General features: G+C 41.2%; 1 protein-coding gene across 1 annotated transcript in view; it reads right to left on the reverse strand.

Moving 5' to 3' along the window:
• Nucleotides 1-21,974, reverse strand: part of PPARGC1A (PPARG coactivator 1 alpha) — a 66,351-nt gene extending 44,377 nt beyond the window's left edge. Inside the window, exons 1-2 of the mRNA XM_030449762.1 lie at nt 21,823-21,974; nt 16,608-16,787 (exon numbers count right to left, since the gene is read on the reverse strand). Of these exons, the coding sequence (XP_030305622.1) occupies nt 16,608-16,787; nt 21,823-21,870 (228 nt within the window). The 5' untranslated portion in view covers nt 21,871-21,974. The remainder of the gene's footprint in view (nt 1-16,607; nt 16,788-21,822) is intronic.
• Between the last annotated feature and the right edge of the window lie 1,129 nt (nt 21,975-23,103).

The following is a 23,103-nucleotide window of genomic DNA, read 5'->3' on the forward strand; positions in this document are numbered from 1 at the left end:
CACCACAAATGGTTTGTTTTAGCTATCTCTCTGCCTCCTGTAAGACAGAAATCAGACAGCTTACTGGCTTAGCTTGTTAGGCCAGGTTAAAGGGATGCAATGCTGAAAGGCTCTTACAGAAGCTTACCCTTGGACTAAAAATAGCAGGCACTAGAGAATTATCTTAAATACTACCAAACTTGTTCTGCACTGTGAATGCAGATAACTGTAATATGTTTCCATTTTTGGTAGTTTTAGAGCTTTTGAAAGTTATGCTCGCTTTAGCTGACTATTTAATTAGTTTCTGATTCTATTTGCCACTTTTTCTCTCAGAGATATAGCCTGAGGGGTACTTTGCCTATGAATCCTTTGTATTTAGCAGTGCTGCTATTGTTAACATCTAATGAGCTGTTGGATTTGCCAAACACTCAGTATAGGTACAAACGCTTCTTTGAAATATAAATGTTTAACACACAGCAAATAGCAAATCAAAAGCCACTGTAACGCAGCGTCCTCACTCTCTCATTGCATGTCTCATCAAAAGAGAGTAAAAATAAAAATCTGCTTTATTACATTTAATTCTAGAATTCCAAATGCGCATCTGAGCGAGACATTTTTAGCTGACTGCCTGGGACTTTAGAAGAAAACTGAATGGTTTTCGGTACCATAAGAGGACTCACATTTATGGGCAAGGCTTTACATTCTCACATGGTTCCCTGCCAGCTGAACCATGGAGCTATCAGTTTTGGGGTAAAACTGCAAGACCTTACAGTCTTCAATAAAGCCACCTCATCTTTAAAACATGTAAAATGAAGCTGTTTGGGGTTTTTTTGAAGGCTACAGACATTTCTTTTTAAGTCATTTCAAGCAGGATACCTGCTCACCTGTTTCTCACTGAGCACCATGACAAGATACCAAACCAAAGAAAGGCCAAAGCAAAGCACAAATGTTCTCAGGCCTTTTATATACACATTTTACTTGTGCTACAGCCAGCCTGAAAGGCATCACCGCAGAAACCAGTCATGCGGTGTCACACCTCTGCTGCTCTTGTTGCCTCAACTCCCCACACTTGTGCAGATAACATTGTTGTGGGAACTTGCTGTACTATGAGCACAGATCAGAAACTTAACTGGATTCAAGCAGCAAATGCCTCCACATTCCTGCCCACCACATCCAGGTATTACATCAGAGTGGGCACTTGGATGACTGCCATAACAGGAGTACCAAATGCAACTGATTCAGACACTCACCTTAGCATGTTTCCCGGTACCTTTTCCCTCTGGTTTTACGGCTACTTTTCAGTCTGAGTTAGTTTTGATATACTGTAACCCGCCCATCTTGAATAAGGCCAACCTAGAGACAAATGCTGGGTAAGGTGAAGCTAAAACTCAACCCTGCAGCTGAACAGAAGTTCCTGCCCTTATTGGGCAGGCATTGCATCTGACTGCCATGGAGCTGGTAAAGCCTGTCCTCTCAGACACTAGCGTTCTTTGACTCTCTTTTCAGGGTGAGAAATGTTTTAACCCTTGAATAGTGGTGGAATTCACAGATTCCACCATCAGATACATACCCAGTAAACCTTTATAAGCTCACACATAGTGACATAACCTAGCCACGTCTTGCAAGTGCCATTAAAACACTGCATATGTCTTCATTTGGGAAGCAAGCGTTCTTTTTGATTCAGGAGTTAAGTTCACAGACTCTCTGTCAAATAAACATGTCTGTTGTCACCTGGCTGCTGAGCAAGCCTTGTGTTTGAAAATATTTTTTCAACTATTTCTCAGCCTTTCCTCCCACAGCCACACAGCAAATATAACACTCCATCTTCATTTTGATGATTAACGTTACTGCCCACCTCCTGCAACTTAAATTTCTTGGGGTTAAGTGTTGCTCTAGCACTACACCAAGGCAACAGCCCTATTAGACTGAATGATCTCCAGTTACATTGTAAGGGAAAGTTTCTACAAAAAGTATTCCAAGTTCAAAAGGACAAGACTAAGACAGGAAGCGAATAATCCTCGCTTTAGAGCAGGGGATTTCATGTGCAGAGATTAATCAATTTCTCCAAGCCAGATAGCATGGAGGAGTCAGGCCTCCACCCAGCAGCAGAAACCTTCCCTCCAAGCAGAGGGCAAGACTTCACCAATGCCAACACTGCAGAATCCCTGTCCCCAAGCATTTGGCAGCTGAGCTCCCAGCTGACAGAAGAAGACTGAAAAATCTTTGTCGAGAGCATGTCAAGTCACAAGAAAATAACTAAGAGGAGGCTTGTTTTGTGCATTCATGGAACTTGGTGATTTTGCCCTTTTTTATACAGAAAATGTCCCTATCATATTTGTTTACTTATTACTGACATACCAGAATGGAATTTTTGAGATAAAGTTAATGCAGAGACAGTAGTGAATAGTTACAACAGAACAAGGCTGGTGAATCAGATGTCCCATGTCCTCCACAGCAAAAGAACACAGGATAGCTGTATGATGTAGCAGTTGCTGGGGAGAACATTGCAAAAGGCAATTTTGAACCAGTGAGAAGGAACATGATCATGACTGAGGTAAAAAGTGAGCAGAGAGACCATCTAACTTAACACAGAGAGCTGGGCTAACTCCCCAAAACACGGGACAAAGACATTGTAATACAACAGTTACTTGGGAAGTGTCTTGGAAAAACAACGGATTCAGAAAACATCTATTTTGAGTGGGACCCTGTCTTTATGTGAATTAATTTGGGAAGACAAGAACCAGAACACATCCAAATCCAACTGGGTAAATCGGAACCTGAACAGACAGTAACACGGACAGGTTTGTCCCAAGGGAAGGTAAGCAGAAGAAAGTAAGCTGAGAGTTCAGCAGAGCTTCATCTCAAAGATTCCCAAACTACTATAAGCCAAGTAGGAATTATTTTTTTTTACTTTAGAATTTGGATGGTCTGATGGTTTAGGAACAAATATATTCACAAAAGCAACCTCTGACAGCATCTTTATTGCATGTGGGCTCTAAGGATCAGGGCCCATTCAAGGGCAATGCATGAGGTGTCTGCAATGTCCAACCACCTTCCAGACAGAAAAAAGAAAAGAAGGTTTTGAGTTGCTCTCCCCTTTTTCCTGTATACTTTTTCCATTCTTTGCTTTCCTAGTGAAGAGACTACACTTTCTCGCTACAGTGATAGCTCAAGATCAAGGATCTGCTGTCAGGGACCTTCTGAGCTGAAGTGACACTCTGAGATGTGGTGCTCCTTAATGGACTTTTGTATATAAGACCATGTCATCCAACACAGCTGCAAAGGTTTTGACAAAGTCCACAGAAAGTTAGATGGCAGCGATAGAGGAAAAACGTGTCTGTGGCACAGGACCAGGGATAAAACACTTTCTTAAAAGCATCTGTGGGATATCAGGTACAGTGAATTGGAATTAGGAGAAGGAATTGTGCCATTAACGCCAGCAACAGACTTAAGTCCTGATGATTTTCCTTGTGTAAGGTGGGAGAAGACAGGCTAGATGCTGGGTGGTTATTGAAGCAAGACGTTTAGAGATAAGATACAATCTAACAAAATCATGGAATGCAATTTGGGAAGATATTCAAGAGTCACAGAGCTTGAATTAGCAGGTTTGTCTAATACATAGAGGTATAATTATAACCTGATGCAAAACAATTATTAGAATCCAGAGAGGGAGAACATCAGGTGAAGCAGACCCAATTCTTCATTAGCTGAGTAGCATTCAAGACCAGAAAGGACACCTGCACACATCCTAAGGTACAAATGTTCAAGAAGCAAGAGGTAGATATCTCCAGGAACTTCAGTGTACAAATCTAGCACTGGGAGATGAACTTTCTTTGCACAGAAACAATTCAGATCAATTCAAACATTAAAATAGCAGTGAGCAATCTTTTTTAGGGTATCATTCCATATCTCTGAGCATTCTGACTCCTTTGCTGTTGAAAACAACCATGTTATTATGCCACACTATTTTCCTGCCATCTTCCTTGCACACAGTCCTATTGCTAAAGCCTGTCCCATGAGAAAGGGCTGGCTCACCAGCTTGCAGCTTCAGAGTTTAAAAAAAAAAAAAGAAAAAAAAAAAAAAAAAAAGGAAAAAAAAAATATTTCTTTTTAGAACTGAACAGAGCACTTGCAATGAAAACTGAAGCCATGCAAAATGTGACCAAATTCTTGTCTTAAAGCCTCTCAAGAGAACCTTAGCTAATTTGTGCATGGTTCCTGCACGAAATGCAGAAGTTTGCAATGAAATCTGCTTTTCTTTTTTTGAGCTCATCCCCTCTCAGCTCTTAGATTCGATTCTCTAGGGGCAATAGTAGTGAGGACTAATGTGGACTGTATCCAAATCCCGGCAACTTTGATCTTCACAAAGCTCTGAATTTTTATTTTTTAATTTTTTTTAATTGGGAATATATCTGTATGGTTAGGGATTCTAAAGAAATAACAGCATGTGATGAGTCTTGATTGGAAATGACCAGAGAATTTAAGGCAGCTCTGGCCAATATATTTGAATGATGTCTTTATAAGCTCTCTTTTAAAGACTGATTTTGGGAAGGAACTGGGAAAACCTAGCCACTCTGTTAAAAGGGACAGAAGGGCAATGAGTTCTACTGTAAGATCTCTTCTTTTGCTGACTCAGTGAAGACACATTTGTCATTCAAAGACAAATTAGAAAAGGGCATGGATCGTGCTACATAGATGCTCAGCCTCAGTTATCAGCCAGGTACAGGCAGCTTCCAATGCATCTACCTCCAAGTGCATCTGAAAAAAAAGGCAATCTCTTTTGGTGGATGTGGACAGAATGTCTTTGTCAAAATTTCAGTTTGAGCAAATACTGCAAAGCGGTTTAGCACAGGGAGGATTTGTCCCTGCAGAAATTGACACAAATTCCTTTAGGACAGGGGCAGCCACCCCAACTGCATAGCTGGGATTGCCAGCAGATAGAATTAGGAAAACTGGAAGATAACACTGTGGCCTAATGTAAACTCTTAAATCTGCTGTAAACAGAGCAGTAACACACAATAAAATTGGCACACAATAAAACTGGTAGCTGTCATTGCACTCCCAGAAGCAGGTGTAGGGAAGGACAAGAGACATAGTTGGATTTTTTTTTAATCCCAATGAATTCTGGTTGGGGGAAAAAGCGAGCTGAAGGAAGCTGTGGAAACAGCTAATGTTATAGTGATGGAGGGCAAGCTGAAATAATGGTGTAGAAAGGAATTATAGGAGATCAAGTGGAAGGGTCCAGTTTAAGATTCCCACTAAATGCCTGATACAGGTGGAGTATCAGGCTGGAGAAGGCAGCACTCCTGGATGTTTCATGTTGGACTGACAGAAAAGACCAGTATTCACAAAAATAATTTTCTAAAAAGCTTCTGAAATGTCTGCTGGGCCAAGTATTTCTTTCAGAATATATATACAAAATTGTCAAAAGCACAGTTTAGGAAATAACCATTACAGGTTGAAGTTTAGGGATATTTTGGGTTTTTGGTTCTTTTTTTCCCATTTTGGTTTTAGGTTTAAAAATCAAGTTTTCACAGATCTAATCTTATGAGAGATCCAGAAAGAGAACACCCCCTATGTGCAGCATGGTTCTCAAGTTTATCTTCATTCACCAGCCCCAAGGACCAGCTCTCTTCTTCTTTTACCACCTTTACTCCTACACCACAAACAGGTATGGGTTGGTCATTAGTAAATATGGAGAGACTATTTCCCTGCTACAGGGTTAATAGACATTACCACAAGACAAGAAAACAAAGACTGTGTTTAGCAACTGAAAAGGAAAGCAAAAAAAACCAAAAACCCAAGCTAACAAGAGTATGGTCTGGGTTCAGAGCCAAGGAACCTGGTATACCAGCCACCCAAAGGTTGCATGGAGGTACTACTACAATTAACCTTAATTCATGGGATGAGATTTTCAGGAGGGCTAGGTATCCACTGAAAATGCTTAAGAAGTAAATGCACAAAGAAGTAATGTGCCACCAGAACTGTAACAAAAATATTGCATAGAATCTTATGCCCTATGGATAGCAGAGGCTTCAGCAAAAAGAGTGAAATCATCCTTATCTTCCCATTTGTCTGTAGAATTTTAACAAGGGGCTCCTGGGAGTTCTTGGGGGCTCCTCCATGGCTCAACAGACAAATTAACTCATCAAAGGGAAGGAAGGGATGATTAGCTAACAAGAGTCCCCTCCAGCCCATCAGTGGCACGTGGTTATTTCACCCAGATGGTGTTCACCTACCTGAAACTGGTAATGACAGTCTTGGATTGGATTTACAGAAAAATATAGATAATAAGGTGCTGCAAGAGTGACACGATAGGAGTTATTGGTTTGTGATGCTTCAGACTGTGCCAGAGGCAGCAGAGCTGTTTTGTAACGTTAGCCTCTGTTTGTAACACTATCCTCTCCACCCGAGAGATTTCCTGCTGCAAATGGGAGACTTGGTCTCTAGAGAGGCATTTGACCTGACCCTTCCCATATGAGAGTAGGATCAACAGCAAAGAAAATGACAAGAGATGGCAAGACTCCTATCACATACAAGCAGAAGCAGTTTGACACCCTTTCCCTGGAAACGGATGAATGTCTCTGTAGTGTGAAGGACTGTGCGATATTTTCTTAAAAAAAAAAAAAAATAATCCAAAGGCTTTTCCTGGCTTTTCTCCAGATGCAATTGAGGTGACAATTGGTCACATTTTACCTGATATCTTCCTATTAATGTAAAGAGTGCTTGTTGGGCTTTTCAGGACAGCCAATACACCAGACATGGTGGGGGAAAAAAGCAAAGCAAAGCCAAAAAAAGAATTTCAAAAATGCCTAAGTTTCCTCCAGAGAGGTAGAAATGAAAGCCTATTGCTCCCTTTGTGCATGGCCAGAGGGTCAAAATCCCTTATGGGACACACCCAACCAGATGTAAATAAGCATATACTTAGGGTTTTGTTTATTAAAATAATATTAAAATGATTGCACATGCATAATTTTTTTTACCTGACAGCTTTAGGATTTCATTTTAGTCCAACAAGCCTGTGAAAATCAGCAAGCTAAGAACCTGTGCAAGCCAACCCAAAAGACTGTTTCCTAATACAGAAATTTGACATGAAAACTGAGGCCAGATGGAGTACACGTGCTTGCCAGCCACCCATCATTCTCTGAAAACTTGGATTTGGCCATGACAGGCTCCTTGCTATATAAAGACATGCCTCCTGGAGAATGCATAGTTTCTTAAGCCTGTCGTGGAAGATTTTCCCAAATGGCATCAGGAACTCCTTCCTAGCCCTAATAAAGTGGCATTTTAATGGGGGAGTAGGTAACGCTGAAATAATTCCTCAACTTCCTGCTCCAGGTGGCCCTGACTGAGCAGGTAGGGCTGAACCAAATGACCTCCCAAGGTCCCCTCCCACTTCAAACCTTCTGTGATTCTATGCACCCTTTCCCTGCTCCAAGTCCATTCTTTACCCTTTCCCAGCTACACTGCCACCTGCACTGCCCACAGCTCACCAACAAGCCCTCCTCTTCTCTCAGTGCCAACCCACAGGGCCTGGCAGAATGGAGCACATTATAACTAGATACAGCTAGTTAACTGCTGCATATTAAAACAAAAATAATTAATCTGAATGCTAGAAGACTTCTAAAACTCTCATCATACCTGCTTCTCAGTTAGAGTCCCATGCAAGCCTGCAGTGCTCTCACCAGTGTCAAAATCCCAGTGAGAAGTCTCACTTCCATAATGTTTCCTACCTGTGCTCTCCAGTGCAGTTCCTGAACTCATTAAACAGCAGCTTGGGAGAACAACAATTGGGTTTTTTCACAGAGGTTTAGCAGTACTTTCAGAACCAATTTTGAGTTCTCTCTGGGAGAAAGTACCATTCCAGGAGAAAACTCACACTGTTTCTTCTAGATGCTCACAGGAAAGCAGAATGTTCCTCTAACCCAACCAGTCCTCTAGGTAACCATTACCACCACCTCCTTGCAATTACTGTCTTGGTTAAAAAACAACTTTTCCACCCAATTTCTCTATTTTCAGCCAGGTGTATCTCCTGAGATACAGGAGATATCTGGAGAGGTTTGTAGTCCATCAGACCACTTGGTGGATTGCCCCTCCAAATCCCTACAATTATTTCATATAACTGAGCCCTCAAGGGGCAGATGTGGAAGAAAACAGAAATGTAGAGGCATAGGAAGTTCTCTCTGCCCATTTGACACCTCTCATAACATGCATGGAAAGGTTGATCCTCCTGAACATCATGTGATGAGCTGGATGGCTGTGAGCAGTTCAGGCAACTCAAAGCTGTCATAAGTCAACAACACTTGCCCAAAGCTGCCACTGAGGCTTCTCACAGAAAATACTCTGTTCTTCTGAGTATTGTCTTAATGACTAGAAGCACCCATTATAGACCAGCACCCCACTGTGTTACTCACAGGTAAGCACAAAAGCACAGATGTGTGTGAGGAAATTGAAGTATTATTCCAGTGCATCACACAGCTCAGGCTTCTTGACACCATCAAAATCTCAATAGGTTTTGGTTTTGTGATTTCATAAACAAAACCCAGTGATTACTGCATGTGGTAAAAAGCAAACTCCAATCATGGCCTTTCAGACCCGTCACCACCACGAAGTGCTAATTAATTTCTCAATCACTACGAAGCAAGGCTCTTGCTCCCTTGTGTCAGAATGGAGAATTCAGCCAAAGCCACCAACTACCCGCTGCAAAGGGGATGATTTCCACTGGTACCTGAAAGCAGCCTCCGTGACTGAGCCTGCTTGAGCAGCCAGGCAGAGCTCTCTGCATGCCAAGGCTGCAGTCTGACACTTGCAAACATGGGCAGCAGGATCCCCTCTGCACCTTCACAAAGTTACTGAAATGAAAAACAGTCACTGGATGGGCTGCAAATTTCTGGAGCGTCTGAGTGTTAACCACTGTAGCACAACAAAAGCTACAAGTGGGTAATTTTTCACAGACACACACACACACAGTCTTCTTGAACTTTTTTCTGCTCGTGGTGGTGGTGGTGGTGGTGGGAAAGTTCAAAACCAAATTGGAAGTTCAATACCAAGATTCAATACCAAAAACTTTCTCCCTGGAACAAATTTGGTCCATGCAATTTCCCCCTCCTGACCTACACATGCACAATAGGTTAGCAGGGCTAAGAAAAAAAAAATCCTAAATTAAGCCTTGCTATGATTTTATCCTTCTTTTAATGGCATGGGCATGAATTAATGCTAAGTGGGATGGGGCAGCAGGGAAAGAGCATGGCAGGGTTAAGATGGAGCATTTAGTAGCAATTAGCAATGATGAACAGTGCAAAAATAGCAATTAAAAAAAAAAAAAAAAAAGAGGCTATACTAGAAATAAAATCATTAAGGGAAATAAATTTAACTGTTTAGCCAATTAGCATTTATCTAAGAAAGGCAAACTTTCTGTTACTGTTGTTAAGTAAATGGGAAGAAATTACCAGAAAAATCTTATCAGAAATATTAACTTCACCCTAACAGTGCCTCTGAGTGTTTTTCTAACAAAAGACAGAACCGCTGTCCCAATTTTTTGTGACCCTCTCTTCAGTTCTAGAGAGAAAATATTTAGTTCAACATTATCGTAAGCTAGAATATGGCTCTATTTATGTGACAAGTTGACAACATACAATTTCATGCTTGTTGAACTGATCTGCGTTATATATTCACTGTGAATATTATGAAGCCTCACCATTATAAATATGAAACAGTATACACTTATTTAAAATAACTCCAGCAGTAGCAATTTATAGCTCAGTTGTTTGTGTACTTGTGAAGTCCAAATGCCACCTTAAGAAGCTGCATCTCACTAAAACAGATGTGGAGTGTGACTGTGACCAAAGTGGATTTAAGATGACCTCTGTGAAAGGAGGTTATTACATTTTTGTCTGTATGGCAGCTGACACCCGTTTGTATTTAGATATGTAGCCCGTGGAAACACAGTGTTACACAGTGTCCTCAAGGGCTGGTTTTAACAGGACCCAGACATTTGGCTAATGACCTAATGAGGTAACTATTGTTCTTCTGAGTATTAGTCTTCTGTCTTACAAAAAAAAACCCCAAAACAGGTGCTCATCAAAGCAGAGACATGGTGAATATCTCAGGCCTCACTGTTTCAGTTGAAATATCTTTTTAATGGGACTGTTAAGATGATCAGTTGAGTTTTCTTGATCGTGCACCTGGGGAATGGTCTTGTTGGCCTCATACATCAAACATTAAGCTCTCAAAGCAATTGTTTTTTGCTCATTTGGGGTTTCTTTCCTGCCTGAAGATTTCAACCAACATGCAAGGTCCTTGCATGAAAAGAGAGACTCGTTTAGATAGTTGTAGTTTGTCCAAGAGGGAAAGATAAGGGAGCAGCAGCACACATTGCTCACAGTAGACACAGAGCATTTGCATAAACTCTTCCCAATCACATAGCAGGTGGTTCGTTCGAGTAAAATAAATTCCACTTACTGCTTCAGCCTTTTTAAATGTCAGCATAGCTAGTCATAGATTATAGTTTATATACACCATCTCTGTAGAGGTAATGTCATTGTGCTGGTCTCCTCTTTAGCAGATCCAGAAATCTCAGCCAGATTTCTGACACGACATTGCTCTGTTAGGAATATAAAAATTCTTGCACTTTCACCCAGCCGCTGCTATTTTCTTCCCTTGGAACTGAGGGTCTTTCTCCTAGTCTCACAAGTGTTTTTTATGATACATTCCTACCTTTTATTGTTCTTATAAAGTTTCCTATCCCCAATCTACATCTTTTGCCTTCTGTGTTTAATGTTGTATTAAGCCTACAACACTGTCTGTTACCCTACTAAATCTATCCCATAACCACATACTGTACATTCATTTCTCTAGCACCTCAGTAGCTCTTATCTATTTGTTTTTATGATCTCTTATGAACTGCTAGGAATAGCAATTTGCAGCGCTGTTTGTAAAGTCCTCTCAGCCTGAACTCAGCCTTCCCCTTTTTTTGTTATACAGCAACACTCTCTGCAGTGAAATCCCATTTGCCATAGAAGCATTTCATTACAGGATGCATTTTAGAGGAACACAAGTTCCCAAGTACCCTACGTGTGCTTAGCATGTAAAACATTCAGTGTCTATGAAGCTGAATTTCAAAAAACCTCCTTATTAGACCAGGAAACTACATGTTGATATGACATGGTGCTGTGCCACCTTCCAGTTCACTGATATACTGCCCACTCTACATTACTGCCCAGAGCTATTTAGTTTGTGCTCTCTGAGGTCCTAGACATGCTGCTATGCCATTCGCACAATCTCACTTCTTTTAAGCACTTTGATAAGCTTTATTCTGCCATTATACCATCTAGAACATTAAACACAATGTTTAAGTTTTATGTTAAATCACAATCAGTTCCTATTAACTGTTCCAAGCTCCTCATTTTTATCAACAGATACTTTATTAAATCCTTAATAATATAGATGGAATAGTAAGTTAATTTGTGTGTTGAGCCATGGATGTTAATTTGTAAACATAATAACGTACTGCAATCATTTGCATAATAGCATTTTAATCTTTTTAGTAAAAGCTGTAATTCCCTACAAAGTACGCTGCAGTAGAAACTAAGTGACTATTGGTAATAATAAAAAAGGCCTTAAAATTCTGATCCTATTATAGTGTTGGAACATACCCAAACTGCTACCATAATCTCTGAAATGTTACTGTTCTCTGATTTAGGTGTCTGTGTCAAGAATAAAAATGAAGTATAACTGGTAGCAGTAGACTATTTCCTAAATGTAATTTAGTATTCACTAAGCACCAGCACTTTGCAAATAGCTCTGAGGCTTTCCTTCAAAGTTCAGAGCTCTAGTTATGCATATTGTGTGAGGTACACCATGCAGCTCACCTCCAGCCTCTGTTGTGCTGAATAGATGGCTATGATAAATCATGCTGATTTGGCACTGAAGGGCATCAGCCATCAAGGATTTGACTACTTTCCTTGAGATTGTATCTCCTTGAACTGCCTGCCCTGGGCTACTAGTTTTGGAGAAAATTAGAAAGTGGAAAATATGCTAGGGGAGGCCAGTACAGAAAGTCTGTATAGGCTCAGCTCTCTGGAAACCCATTAACACCAGTCACAAGACTGGCAAAGAAAACATTGGTGGTTGTTTAAAAGTCAGGCCAAGTCATTTTACGCAAGATCTGGTAATTCATTAATCAATCTGGCTGCAAACCTTGAATAAATAACCTGAAATAGTGAACGAAACTGGCAGCACCACAGAACATGAGGAAGTTTATAAAATGAACCAATGCAAATTACCCTGGTGATGTTTAAGGCTCTCCTCTACCCTCAACACCTTCCTGATGTAAATCCTTCCAAATAAGTAAGAAATCATTTATCTCCACGAATTTCCCTGCTGCCAGGGACAAGACAGTATGCATTTCATTGTGCATCTCTTTCTCTCCCCACATTCTTATCACTTGTAATACAGCATTTTTTGGCAGCCTACAATAAAACGTAGTAGCCTGTTCGGGCTTCCCAAATGCACAGCACATTGCACAATCTGGAAAAGAAACCTGGGCTACACTATGCAAAACGAGTAAAAATAAAGTTATCAAATAAATTGAGCATCTCTGGAATACTGAATTATGTAAACAAATGAAATCCATGCAAGGGCAAGCACTTTGGGTCTTCTGGTCTTTTTAGAGGCTAGAAAAAGTGGTTTGCCAAGAATGAGAATTTCACACTTGCAAATATTTATAATTTTACACTAGTTCTTTATATTTTAAGAGGTTATTGGCTATCTACGGACTGCATTTTCTCTTAACATCGGTTGAGTTATTTGTAACTAGTGCCAACCAAGAGAGATATCCAGTGTAGATATCTCCTCTCTCCATAATGCTAGGCATGAGTCATAAATAATTTTAAATATGAATAACTTTACATGATATATGATAGGGTACAGCACATTTGAAGAAGCCTCAGGGGAAAAGAGTTTTCACAAACAAAAAGCCTTATCACTCGTGCCACATTAAGCTGTACAGTTGTTCCCATTTTCACATAGCACTGGTTCTGAGAATGTAAAACTAACCATTCTGTTTTTCTAAAAGTAGCAATATCAGGTTTTTTACAAATACATTTTTTTAAAATCTAGTCCAGTAAAGCAGATAACAAAAGTGAATGGTGCAGTGAGTCATCTAAATAAATGTTCTCGTGTGACTTGTTAACTATTTACTTGCAAAACTTATGTCAATAAGACAGTGCCTTGAGGGGCAAGAACTCCTTCATTTTATCTGTCCTGTAGCCAGAAAAATGGGCAAAGAAAACCAGGTCAAAAAGAGAAGTGATCAAACTGAATAGAAAAAAATCAACTAATCCATAATATGCATATGTACAGAAATTGAAAAGAAGAGCCTCCATACTCAGGCAGACAGTACAGCTTGATTCAGGACTTGTATCAGTTACCCTGGCAGGAGAATGGAATAATTCAGGGATGAATCAGGTGCATATACAAGATACTGGTGTGTTTTAATACTAAGTGAAAGCCTGTATCTCATCACACCCAAGCAGATGAGTGCAGGGATTTATACTCAACAGTTACATACTATCTAGACTAATTGCACCTTTATCTGGCTTGGCTCCTGGCTGCTACCATAACTATTAATGATTTCTAGCCCATGAGACTCCCAGTGCCAGTGCTTGTGGGTGCTTGGCTCAAGCAGGAAAACAGTTTGCAGAAAGTCTGAAAATTCACTTTCTGAAATGCAGGCCATTCTTTTTTTGTTTATGAGCTTGGGAAATCCAAGAGCATCCAGGCAATGCCACATGTACTGCATTTATACCTCAAAGAAGAGGGTGCTTCATTCAGGGTTTGGTTTGGCAATTAACACTGTACAGCCTGTTCAATTAACATCGCTTTTGCACTTCCCAACATTTGTTTGCCATTCTGATTCTTTTCCTTCCACCCCAAACAGACTGTGTGTCTATTTTTGTATGACAAGTGCTCATCTGAAGTTTAATGTTAGATAAAACATGCTACTCACATAATGAAAAAAGAAAAAAGAGAGAAAAAAGAAAAAAGGAAAAGTAAAAAAAAAACCAAAGAACCCCAAAAGTTATTTTTTAAGAAGGAAAAGCCAATGCAGATCAATATGGAAAAATCTAGAAATTACCAAATGGGAAAATGCACAAAACTTCCATTCTCTCAGCTAAAACAAATAGTTCCTCACAGAGTATGTAAGATAGTCTCTGGAGGAAGAAGACATCTTCTTCTGTTCTTGAGCACCCCCAGTCGTCACATTACAGAGCAGCAGAGGCGAGGAATAGTGAAAGGTATCCAGCTGCACGATGGAGAATGGGGACAGGGTTAATATATGGGAGGAGAAAATAACTGTTTCATTCCCATCTTCCTAGGCCAAGCAACCAAGAAACGTAAACATAGCACGCTATGAAGCTGAAAGCAGCCTAGTTTTTCACTGCAGCATTGCAAAATACTAATAGATAATAATTTTTTCCTACAGGTGAGTATGGGCCAAGCTATGCTATGTTGTCAGAGACAGCAACACAGCCTGCAACTGAAGCTGACGAGTGTGAGGAAATCCAGGTGTTTGCAAAGGGGCCAAAAGAATTTGCCCATTAGGAAAGAAGCAGCACATTTCATTTGAAACTATTATTTCTGGCCTATTGGTTGCTGCCTAGATGTGTTCTCCCAGCTGCATAACACTTATTCCTTCACGCAGAGGCTGCTCATCCTCAGATTCACCCAAATGTGCCTCTGAGAGGTTCCACGTGAAGACCAGTATCTCTTGTCACCATCTCACAATGAGGTTAAGTACACGCCTAACTGGTTGTCTTGCTGTTGGCAACATGCTTCGATTTTCAGAATGGGAATTTTCTTATATAGGAAGTGACAATTCCTATACCAGACGTGTAGGGGAATTGCCTCTACCTATCTGAGACAATTTTGTACTCAACAGCTGTGGCCAGGCAGTTACAGACAGGCCAAGCAGCGAGCCTCTGGTCAAGTTCCACTGGTTTTACTGGAATAGTTTGTGTGCTTAGAGTCAGTAGATGTCTAATTGTATCACTTATTTGGAATTAGCACTTTGAAAGTTTGCATCTTCAAATGATTTTTCCAAAAGTAAAATGTCTCTGCATTTGGCTTTATATGAATAAGGAAAATACATCTCCTTGGTAAAAAAAAAAAAAAAATGCAAAGCCACTCTCTACCAGTCCAGCTGAAAATATGTTCTCTGCCCTTCCTGCTACCAACCATCCAAATCTACACACCAACACACTGTACCCTGCCCCAGGCAGTACAACTGCAATTCAAGAATGAGACAGGGTTTGGAAACTTTGTAAAACAAGGCGAGGAACATTATACAACTAATGACAATCTAAGCACATGGCTTTGCAGGGATAATTTCATTCTAATTTGAATAAAATTAATTCCAAGGTACTTGGGTGTAAATGATAGAAACTGAACAGAGAGGGCTATCAGTTACACTGGTATAAATCCAGAGTAACTTCATCTGCATCAGGGAAATCACTGTGGGTTTAGAGCTGTATATAAAAAGAGAAGAATTTCATTTAGGACATCTTACATATGCATTTTACTGTACTGTTTCAGTTAGTCTTTTCCAGCTTTAAAACTCCACTGGGATACTCTGGGGCTTTCCCAGCCGTATTTGCCGGAGCTGTGGTACCTGCCATGTGAATGGCAGCACCCTTAGCTTGCTATGGCACAAGGTCTTCCTGCCAGCTAATCAATTTATTGTCCAATCTCTCAGTCAGTGGCATCTCCTCTCCTATAGCATCTCCTATCATCCAGGAGGGATGATCAGCTCAGGGTTCAGGAGCAGCACGGCTGCTCCACAAGCACTTGATGAACCATCAAGTCTTTACACAATAAAAGAAAACCAGAGACAAAGAGACTATAACTCTCCTCTTCTACACTCTCATCCTCAAGGCAGTATTTTAAAGAAAACCACCCTTCCACTCTTCAACTTCTATTTTAAGACGTCTCTCTGATGAAAGGTAACTGAAATATCCCAAACGAAGCTCCTGAGCTACTGACAGTCTTCACTGTCTTCTCTGTCACATCCACACTTTTTCTTCCCCATACATCAACTAACTGTAAAGGACCTCTCAATTTGTGTGCAGAGCACTTTGCACAATAATGCTCTAAGTGGTAGAATATCCCTGCTAGAAAAATCCCCACTCCAGCTAGCTGCTGTGCTTTTTTTTTTTTTTTTTTTTTCCACAGAATGCAAGTGGAAGACAACAAACACTTTCCAAATTTTTTCTTTGTAGCTGAAAACTGTGCAACTCCTTGCCATGATGCAGGGGCAGTGCCACAGGGCAATGTGGTCTAGGCTGTCTTTAGTTGTTTCCTTTAAAAAAATCAACGCTCCATTTTATTTACTCTCCCTCCTCCCCCCCTCTCTCCATACTGCAAGACTGGTTTTGATCATGAGTACTTAAGGTGCCAGTCAGAAACCGTAACACACATCACTGCTTCTGCCGTCTCTTAATGGGGGAAAAGTAGTAAAACTGTTGCCCAGCATGTTAAAAAAAAAAAAAAAAAAAAAAAAAAGAAATTAAAAGAAAATTTTTAAAGCAAGGAAGCACTTTGCAATGTGCATTTGCATCACCTTGCCTTACCTCGAATATATTGGCGGGTTCATTGCTGTACTGATTGGAGATAATCTCTGACTGGTCGCTGTACCACTTGAGTCCCCCCAGAAAGCTGTCCGCGTCTAGGTCATTCACATCGAGTTCAGAGAGGTCAAGTTCTGGGAGATCTGGGCAAAGAGGCTGGTCTTCACCAACCAGAGCAGCACACTGCAGGAAACAGCAACACAGAAATAGTTTCATTAATTACCAAGAATCTATTAACTTTAATATCATGTGATAAGAATTAAGCCTTGATTAAGCCATGGCACCAGGTCATTAGAATTGACTTTGTTTTCTGGAAAAAATACCCACAAAGCATTACATCAATGTTAGCTCTCTGCAGGTATGCAAGGGGGAGGGGGAAACAGGAGGGCATAAACTGTCTTCTCTATCTCATCTCTGACCAGGATAAGGAATTTTCTTCTCCCTATACTCTTTGATAACAAAAGTGTTTAAAGTTTTATTTAATCCAACAGCAGAAGCCAAAGCATGGCCTTATTCTCCTGCTTCAGAGCAAACCAATGCAGGTAGAAGTTACAGATGAATACCTCTGGGCAAGGTCTGTCACGCATTTCTTGATGCATTCAGGTTAAAGAGGCACAGCCTGTTACAGCCTTCAGCCCTGGAGGCTAGCTCAAGCTGGAGATAGTCACACTTTTACTTCTACAGATCATCACCATAATCCTGGAGGTCAGTCATGATGGTGGCTACCATATGGGCATAAAAAAGTACAGGTCAGTGAGGCTGTTGTGCTCTTTCCACAATGCACTCGATGCACAGACCTCTGCCACCCAATTACACATCAGGGTCCTGGCCACTGACTGCATTCTGAAATATTTTTACATTCACCTTTGGGTGACAGGAATAGTTAGTCCAAACAGCCTTTCACCTGCTTTGTGTCAACACATACACTGTTCCAGTCAGCTTCCTACATGTCCCCAGACAGCACCTGCAGTGAGGGAACCAAAGGGGTTTTCCTCCTCTGGCAGCCCCCTTTTCAGTAAACTTACTGTGGAGGGTCTGTGAAACATTTTGGTTGAGCTAGTGAACAGAGACTAGTCTGCATGCATCCTCTTCAGAAGTGCAAAATGTTTTTGTCTCCGTGACTTACAACAAGAGTAGTGATAAATACAAATAAACTGAATAAGTGGCCTATTGTATCCTAGTATGAAGCGAGATAGGGTATCGACTGACTTGCTAAGCAATAAAAAATTAGTAACACACTTTAGCATTGCAATTGAAATGTTAAGAGTATCCCCCAAAACCATTACCTACTTATGAAAAACAGCTTGGAAATAGCAGAGTCCCATTTGTCAGTGCTGATCAATGAAGCACTTCCTCCTGCACTGTAATACCTACTCTTCTCTGAGCATCTACACTGATACAGGTATGCTGCAAAGCACACATCAAGCTGCGAAAACACCAGGCACTGAATGGTTAAAAGCCATTTAAAGTCAACTGAGTCTACAGGCTTCCACCCTGAGCATTCCTACAGTTGTGCTATGGATGGCCAACAGCAGGTCCTCTTCGACTCTTGTCAGTTGACTGGGTGGTTTGAATGATTTCCCAGCCTCTATTTGGACTCAAGTCAACCCAGAAAGTGCAGCTTTCTGAAGAGGGATGTCTGTAGGGCACTAACACCGTGTCCACGGATGTGAATCGCTCAGTCCTGGTTATGTCACTCTCCCAAAGAACCGCCTTTGATAACAATGCAAGCAAGAGCTGCTGAAGGTGCATCTCATTGAGGGTTTTGTCCCTGGGAATCTCGGGGCGTCTGCAGTGCGCGGGCTGGATGCAGCAGCGCAGCCACGAGCAAAGATTTTGTCTGTTGGCACAAAGACTCAGTGCAGCTGGTGTGAGCTGTAATTTACCAGACAACTTCTACATCTACCAGGACACTACGAGATAACCACCGAATAGGCCAAGGGGCAAGGGAGTTGAGAGGCTGCAACACGAGGCTTTGAAATAACAACTGCTTTCCTTTCTGTTATTTCAGGGGCTGCGAAACTTCAACAAGTCAAAACCTCACTTAAGTAATTTTCACTGCACACAATTTTTTATCATTATTTTGGTCATAGGGGAAAAAAAAAAAAAGCCGAAGAAAAAAATTAAAAGTTCCCTATCCTTTAGTGTGAGACACAACCTTCCAGCAGCAATCTTATAATGCAGAGATGACCTTTTTTGCTGCTTGGCCGAAATCTCTGATCTCATTAAAGGATAATCTGGTTTTTGACTGAAAAGGTAGATTCTCAGCATCATTCTCAGATTTGTGTTCTGGAGGTCAGTAGTTTATAACTGATGCCGTAGACTTCTTAAGTATCCTGCTGATCTGCTACTGCTTTCGTTTGTAAAAATAGCTTCACTCTGTGAACCACCTACTTAAACATGTTTACTCTTGGTAATCTGCATTTTTAAGTTCCTAGAGTGGGCTTCTGAAGGGACATTAACAATTGTATTTTAAAAAGTCCTGCTCATTGCAGCTTTCATTCACCTATAGGGACTGCAATGTCACCTAAAAAAATGTAATTGCTGAAATGAAGTATATATGCTCTTGCCAATGTTGACATGATAATAAAATCAATGTTTCTGAATATGACATTATGCTTCTAATCTGAGACACATTAGTAGCAAGTGTTCCTGTTATTAATTTATATTTGGCCTTTGGATGATGCCAGGTTTAACACTCCAAGTCCTAAAACTGTCCTCACCTGACACACTGATATTTACTGTTTGCCTATACATCTGTAACAGGTGCACCTGCATTGCTAGCATAGATTTTACTGTCTTCCCACCGTTATTTGATATGATAGTTACTCCATAACTATAGCTTTATCTTACTGTAACATTTAGGAGGACAGAGCAGTCACTAAACAGAAAAGGCTAATTACTGTGCATTATTTGACTCCAACAGACTTTTTCTCTCTTAGTTCAGGTGCAAACAATAAATTAGCTTAACTGCACTGATTATAGTGAATCATTATAATTAAGTATAATTCTCCATTAACCTTTTGGACATTTTTGTGCCTTTGAAGGTAAATTAAAATTAAAAAAAAGAAAAAAAAAAAAAAAAAAAGAAAAAAAACCCCACACTGGACTTGTGCCATATTAATTATATTAATGAAAAAATAATGTGTTTTATTTTTAACAAGTTTTTTCAAACAGCCAAGGGGATGAACCCAGGAAAGAAAGAGGGACTTGACAGAATGTGTGTCATGTGGATTCTCTCTATCAATCTTCACAACCTTACTGTACATCACCTTCATTAAGCTGTGAAGCACTGGGGACACTGATCAGCTACAGTGATGCAGGCCTTTATTAAGCAACACACCATCCTGTCATTATGTGAGTGAGAATTTAATACTTAAAAAAAATGAAAGCTGCTCCAGTACCTGCTGCCTGCGATATTTTAGATCAGTAAAGGTGATCCCCTGAGCCAAAGCAGCACACAGACACTGCTGTACTGCTATAGGAAGTGCAATGCATGAGCATGTTGGTAAAATCCTACCCACAGTTAATCCATCCACCACACAATTAATATGAAGATAAAACCTCTTTTTTCTTTACATTTTTCCCCCTCTGCACTATGAAAAAGTCAGTGACATAAATTATCTATTCTGTTACTAGCTTAAAATTACTGCAGGAACTCTAGTGATTAAAATAAATCTTCAGTATTTCCATATAAGCTTGTTCCTCAATCAGCTCCTAGCAGCACTAGGAATAATACATGATGGAAAAATGAAGCGACGGCAGCTGAGACCCATGCTACAAGCCAGACAACAACCCACAGGATACTCCAGCTACTCAGAAACAATTAGGACTTTGGAGCCAGAAAGTCATCCACTTACAGTCTTGACTCATAATAGCTACAGGACATATGAATTATCCATATCTATTCCACTTTACCAAGAAATCAAAACAAGATAAGAGCAATTACAATATGCAAACAGAAATCAGTGGATACAATGGCAAGCTGCGATTATTTAAAACACAGCAAAAAGATTTGAGAATCCACACGCATGCTCCACCAGAGAGGAAAAACACGCTTGAGAACACAGTAACATTTTTGCTTTAGATGGGCAGCTTTCTACGCATGAACATCTTATTTAAAAAGCATCGTCTGTAACTTGTTTTACCCTCCCCTGTTGCCCAAGGGGAGCATTTTAAGCATTTATTCCAAGCTCACAGCCAGAGGGTTAGTTCCTTTGAGCAGGTCTGTATTTGGGATTCCTCTCCATGGGGTTCAAAGAAAGTTTCCCTCGCTTCACAAGTTGCCCGAACTTTCAGGTAATGCTTCATTTTGCGGAATGCAAGCATGCAGAGATCCTCAAACCTCACTTTATACTCCAGAGATTACCAGGGAGCTGCTTAGGGTGGGGGTTTTTTTTCCCTTTTTTTTTTTTTTCCCCTTTATGAATTGTAGCCAGCAGAAGCTGTGGATTTGATGTATTGCTGTCTATTTTTACACAAGCAGCAGCGTTGGCGGCAGCGGCGGCAGCAGCAGCAGCAGCAGCAGTTCACACAGTCCTGCATAAACTCTATTCTCATGGTTCATCCTGTTGTCTCTGTTGTACAGTGAGATTTAACCATTTGTTGGACTACTTGGATCAACTGAGAACCCTGCTCTACAGGACATTAGCTACAGCGTCATTATTCCAACACCACAAGAAGCAGGGAAACGTCTCCTTCCAGAAATCTCTTTTAAAAGCATCTAAAGCCAAACAACAGTGTATTCATTCCTGTGTGCGTGTTTGAATTCTGCAGCTGATAAACAAGGAAAAAACCTTTGACAGAGCACAGTGAAACAAGCAATTAAATTATGAAGCTGTTGGTTAATTTTAACTTTTTTTTTTAATTTAAAAAAACCAAAATGTTCGTCTTATTGTAAATAAACATGGCATTTTTCCAACCAGGCCACTAAACAGCACTGGAAAGACTTCAGACACCAATTCATATCAATATCTTAGAGCATAAATATTGCATATGACAGGAAAGCGAGCCAGAGGCACATGAAAATAGTTTCCAACTGCAGGAGATACTGATGACAGGAGCTCAGCTTTGATTTGCTCAAGGCATCGCAGAGTAACCTTAAAATAGCAAACTTACTGGAGTTAAGATAAGATTGGGACTTGTTTGCAAAGTCGGCCGTCCTGCCGGCTCCCCGGCAAGCCCACCGACCCCGCCGCCCCCCACCCCTGCCCCTCACCTCCAGATCGCTCCATACAGAGTCCTGGTTGCACATGTCCCACGCCATCCAGCTGCGGAGCGACGGCAGGAAAGCTGGCAAAGGAGGGTCCAGAGGCAGGCAGGCAGGCAGCAGACACTCATGCAGGCAACGAGACCCTCTCTGAGAGTGAACCGAAGGCACCTGTCTTACTACTGTTCCCTGTCACATGACAAAGCTATTAAAAAGTAGGCTGGGCTGTCACTCATCCAGCCTTCTGGTGCCGCGGCTCCAGCCCGTGACGTCACCCAGGGGCAGACCCAGCCTGAAGAGAAGTAAATCTTCCCAAAACCCGCTCAGACCTCGGCGGCCGCAGCACCACGCCGCGATTCAAAGCACATTTCCACGCCACACCCCCGAAACTCTGCTCCTGCCGTAGAACAGCTCCCGTTCCTTCACAGGTTTCCCCCCCCCCCCCTTTTTTTTATCCTTTTTTTTTTTTTTTTTTTTTTTTTTTTTAAAATTTCTTGGCTTGCTTTCTTCTTCCTCCACTCCTAACCCACCCCCTCCCCCCCTCTCCAAGCAAACAACAGGCAGAGCTTTGTTTATTAAAAAGTAACTTACAATACGAGCTACAGCCTGCATGCTCCGAACAGCCCCAGCCTAACCTTTGCAGCACTCGGACCGGCTGCCCAGCACCGTTTCCTTTGGAGAGGCAACCCCAGAGTTCAGGAAAAGTTACAATGCCTTCCAGTATATTTTTTTTTCACTCGGGAATTCTGCACCTCGCCAAGTATTTTGGTCAGCTTAGCGGTTTCTCATCAGTAATTGCAACTTAAGTTAGTTTTTCCACACTAAACGCATCAGCAAATTCCACCCCTCCACAGCATTTTCCGAGACTGGAGTAAGCATCTATTAAAAAACATTCATACAGTTATCTCACCTGCTACAAGGAGGGAACCTGATCCTGTTCCCAGCTAGATTACAGTATTTCTCAGCTGCTCTTTAACCACTTCTCTGACTCAAGATACTCCCTCTAGAAACCAGGGAGTAGTTACAAGCAACTGCCACCGTCCTGCCCATAAGCTGCTCAGACCCCCCTCCCCTACTTTTTCCTGTAAGCACCACTGCCTCAGGGTACATTTCTGTATGAACACCGTGCACCAACCCCTCTGACTCGGACCTAGCGTTTTCCCACTGCAAACAAACAAAAACCCAGCCTGTTGTCGTGTAAAAGCCCAGACACACTGCCAGCAGAAGTGTCCCCAGACAGCCTGAGCTGCTGCAGGTGCAACTGGTTCATGATGCCCCTCTCTGCACTGC

This window comes from Calypte anna, chromosome 4A (assembly GCF_003957555.1).
Source record: "Calypte anna isolate BGI_N300 chromosome 4A, bCalAnn1_v1.p, whole genome shotgun sequence".
Lineage (NCBI taxonomy): Eukaryota > Metazoa > Chordata > Aves > Apodiformes > Trochilidae > Calypte > Calypte anna.